We start from the raw sequence: 4,583 nt of genomic DNA on the forward strand, positions 1-4,583 counted from the left end.
GCAAGGGGGGGGGACAGGCCAAGGCTGTGTGTTAGTGTGTCAGTGTCAGGGCCACTCCCTCACTCCCTTGCCACAGACACCAGGGAGGAAGATGGCCACGCAGCGGCAGAGGGAGAGGTGCTGACCTGAAGCAGCAGCAGCCCCAGCCCCAGCGCCGGGCCAGCAGGAGGTTGATGCTAAGGAAGAGCAGCACCATGGCCACTGGGTCGTTGAAGAGCCGCAGCACGAAGATGGAGTGGACGCGGTAAGAGGCGCAGCACATGAAGAAAAAGACAAAGGGAGGCACCTGAAGGTGGGCAAAACGGGGACGAGGTCAGCGCCCAGTCGAGCAGCCCCGCGCCCCGGCCCTGCCAGGATGGGCCCGGCCAGGACGGGCACGGCCTCACCTTGCAGGTCTGGTGGTAGATCAAGAACACAAGCAGCAGGGTGGCCAGGTAGAGCACAGCGAAGATGCCCTGGGCCATGCGGATGTCGGTGCCCCGGCCCGTGGCGTAGTACAGCCCCATAAAGACGTACACAAAGCCAGCAGGGTACCTGGAAGGTGACAGGGAGGTGAGCACGGCCCAGGCCACCCCGCTGGCACCCAGCCTGCCCTCTTACCCTTCCGAACCTTCTGTCCTCACTTACACAAGGGGTCCAGTGTCGCCCCGCAGCCGGGTATAGTCGTAGGTGCCATTGATGACGCCCTCCACCTGGGACATGTAGGCCTTCCAGTCAATCTCTGTGTCTGAAAGAGGAAGGACAGCCTGGTTACTTCCAAGTCCAGCAGAGTTCTAGTTCATTCCCAGGGCGTCCATCACTGCCTCCTATCTGCCTGCCCGTGTGGCATTCTCTGGATGAACCCAAGCATCCCATCCATGTCGAGGGTCCTGTGGGGACGCAGCGGTAATACACTGCTCAGGTGTGCTGGATCCGTATGGAAGATACTGGGTTCAATTCCCTGGTTCACCTGCTTACACCAGGCACAGGCCCCTGAGTCTGACTGGCTGGAAAAGCTGGGGGGACACATTAGAAAGGAGAAAGGCTTGTCTTCCTCTGTCATGAAAGAAAGAAATAAAAATTTAAAAATCATGTCTATAGGGTCAGTAGGTGGCATAGTGGTTAAGGTACTGGACTCCCACATGGCCAACTATGGTTGGAATCCTGATCCTATCAGTTCGAAACTCACGCTGGGTGTGTGTGCATGTGTGCCCCAAAACCTGAGAGAATGGAGAAGGGATTGCGGTGTGGCCATTCCCCCGAGGGGGTGATTTCTTGCTGTCTCTCTGTTTCTCTCTCTCTCTGTCTCTCTGGTGAGCACGCTCACCCTATAGCAAAAATCTCTGAAAAACAAGAGATGTCTATAATTAAACTCAGGCTTTTTTCTCTCACTCCCAGTTTACTGTCCTTCCTGGGTTCTGTGAACAGCACTGTCAACTTCCAGCTGCCCAGGTCAAAAACATGGTAGCTTCTTTGACACTTTCTTCTTTTCTTAATTTGCTATAAGGCACATGAGCTCACCAGAGACAAAGAGGGACAGGGGAAATGAGAAATCACTCCCCAGGGGGATGGTCTTGCCACAATTCCTCCTCCTCCATTGTCCTCAGAATTTTAGGCAGGCATGCACATGCGTCTGGCGTGTTTTTCAAGCTGCTGGATCCAGGACTTGAACCACGCAGTTGGCCATGTGGGATCCAGCCCCCTTCATCATGATGCCACCACTAGCCCAATACTTCTTTCTCTCTCATTTCTAACCCTCAGTCAACAAGTCTTGCCTATTCTTCATTCTGAATATCTCTATTACTAAATCTGCTATTACATAGTCAAATTTGGGCCTAACATAATTCTGTACCCCTTCCAATTAGCATCCTAGATTTTATTTGTCACACCATTACAATTTATTTTTCACCTTTCACCAGAGAGTTCTTCCTAAAACACAAACCATATCAGGTCTCTATGTTTAAAGTCCTCTGATGAGGGGTCAACAGGTGGCATAGTGGTTAAGGCACTAGACTCCCACATGGCCAACCTCGGTTTGAGTCCCAGATCTGGCAGCTTGAAACTCACACCAGGCACATGTATGCACGAGCCCAAAATCCCAAGAGGAAAATAGAGAAGAAATTGTGGTGTGACCGTCTCTTCTGGGGGTGATTTCTCACTTCCTCTCTCTCTGTGTCTCCAGTGAGAATACGTGCCCTATGTAAAAATCTCTTTAAGAAAACCCAAAACAAACAAACAAACACTTTAATGATTCCTAAAGCTTTTAAGAAAAAAAACCAAAGTCTATTATTCTCATTTTTTGGTCGGTTTGGTTTGCTGCTTTTATTTTTATTTTTTAGTTTGTGATAGGGTTCATGTGCTTGCCAGAGACAGACAGAGAGAGAAACAAAAAGCACCCCCTCAGGTGAGACGGCTACGACTGCAATTCTGTCTCCATTTTCCTTTTGGGTTTTGGGCATGCACATGTGCCCAGTGTGTTTTTAAAGCCACTGGGTCTAAGACTCAAAAGGCACAGTTCACATATGGGATCCAGCCACCTTAACCACCATGCCACAGACTGGCCCTACGATTCCCAGCTTTTAAAGAAGAACCTGAGAATTCATTAGATTAGTGATTAGCTTAAAAGTAGTGCACTAGCAGGGCCGGTAGGTGACGTGGTGGTTAGGGGTGCAGGACTCCCACATGGCTGACCACGATTCGAGTCCCGGACCTGGCAGCTTGCTTTCTCGCTTTCCATCTCTCTCTCTGTCTCTCTCTCACTCTGTCCCTCTCTGGACAAATTAAAATAAATATCGAAATAAAGTTAAATAAAATAATTCTTAAAAATCAGTGCACTAGGAAGGGTGGGAAGGATTAGAACTCATGGGGCCCTAAGTCCTTAATCACTATGCTGTCTCCTTAGTAAAGCTTTCAAGTCCCTTCATGATCTAGTTTCAACTTCTGCAACTTTATTATTATTATTTTTTTAAAGGCTTTTGCCATGGGGCGCATGCACTCACCTAAAAGACAGTGAGAGGGAAAGTGAGAAATCACCTCTCAGGGGGATGGCCATGCTACATTCCTCCTCCTCCATTCTCCTCCTGACATCTTGGGCATGCAAGCACACGCACCCAGCGTGATTCTCAAGACACCGGGTCCCAGACTTGAACTGCAGTTGGCCATGTAGGAGTCCAGCACCTCAACCACTATGCCACCTGCTGGCTCTGCAACTTGATTTCTATAGCACCACTGTCACTTAATTTCTATAATCCAGGTCTAAAAAAAAATTTTTTTTAAGAGAGAGTTTTGCTACAGGGCACATGCACTCGCAGGACACACAGAGACAGAAAGCAAGAAATCTCTCCCCCAGGAGGGATGGACACACTGCAATCCCTGCTTCTAAAGGATTTTGGGCACACACACACACACGCCCAGCTTTGAGTTTGAAGCTGCGGGACTGGGACTCGAACAGCTGTGGGTGATATGGGAGTCCAGCAATGGAACCGTTATGCCATCTGCTAGTCCCATAATTCTTTTAGTTCCTCAAAGGAACTAAAAGGTTCTCTCTTTATTTTTAGTTCCTCAAAGGAACTAAAAGGTTCTCTAAGTTTTTTTCTTTATTCATGAGACAGCTCTTGTGAGAGTGAAAGGAGAGGGGTAAGTAACCTCCACAAGGCCTGCACACCTCAATCCCCTTCTTTCAGTCCTCTAGACTGCTAGATCTGGGACCCTGAAAGTGTGCTCTACTTGTTTCAGGCTGACAGGGCTGGGATGCCAACTGCGAAAGGCCCCTGGGATCTAGCTCCTGAGCAGCACACTGCCGCTGTGCCACAGAGCCGGTTTCGGGCTGTTTTCTGACTACAAGTTTTGATACTGGATCTGCTCTATCTACAGCATTCTTCTCCTCCTTCCCCTGCCCTTCTCTCACTTAGCCAGTTCTCACCTTTCAAGGGGGCTCCACAGGTCTGGCTTAAGTGCTCTCCTGTGGCCTTCAGAGCATGCTGCTATCATGATAAACATGATGAATTATAGCTGCATGCCAACTTATCTTTGTCCAGACCAAACCTAAGTTGGAAATTCTTCTCTCTTATTCACCTCCATACCTCTGGCACCTAGCATAATGTTAGGCATATAACAAGCATTCAACAAATATGTGTTGAATTAACTGTCTCCACCAAGAACTCCCGGCTCCCTAATCTTGGTGTTTAGATACTATATAGAAAGAAGGTGCCAAAAATGCCTAATAGACTCAAGCGATCACAGAATGCCACAGCTGAGAAAGAACTTTCAAGATCTCAGAATTGAAGGGATAAGGAAATTCAGGTCTGGAAGGGGAAGTACTTCAGCAGGGACCAGCACCATCGCAGGCAGTATATCAACTCTGACTCATCCTTCAGTCCATTTTCATTCCGTAGCCCTGAGCTCTATATGTTCAAGGCAGAAGGCCGATCTCTCTAGAGTCGCCCTCTCCTTGATGGGGCTGGGGTTAAGGTCGTTTTTTTCTGCCGAGCAATCTTGGGGTTCAGGTAAGGTCTATGGGTCTGCAACTGATGAATGAGCGGATGTCGGGTCTGGTTTTCAATTTGGATCCGGGGTCTCCCCTCCCCTCCTCTCCCCTCCCCTCC

General features: G+C 49.0%; 1 protein-coding gene across 1 annotated transcript in view; it reads right to left on the reverse strand.

Annotated features, from left to right (window-relative positions):
- The window catches only part of ALG3 (ALG3 alpha-1,3- mannosyltransferase), a gene marked incomplete at its 5' end in the record, with an annotated part of 4,647 nt that extends 3,920 nt beyond the window's left edge, over window positions 1–727 (reverse strand). The window contains 3 exon segments of the mRNA XM_014592531.1: window positions 126–286; window positions 387–534; window positions 628–727. Of these exon segments, the coding sequence (XP_014448017.1) occupies window positions 126–286; window positions 387–534; window positions 628–727 (409 nt within the window).
- Between the last annotated feature and the right edge of the window lie 3,856 nt (window positions 728–4,583).

The sequence above is a fragment of the Tupaia chinensis genome, unplaced genomic scaffold (assembly GCF_000334495.1).
Source record: "Tupaia chinensis unplaced genomic scaffold, TupChi_1.0 Scaffold000708_1, whole genome shotgun sequence".
Taxonomy (NCBI): domain Eukaryota; kingdom Metazoa; phylum Chordata; class Mammalia; order Scandentia; family Tupaiidae; genus Tupaia; species Tupaia belangeri.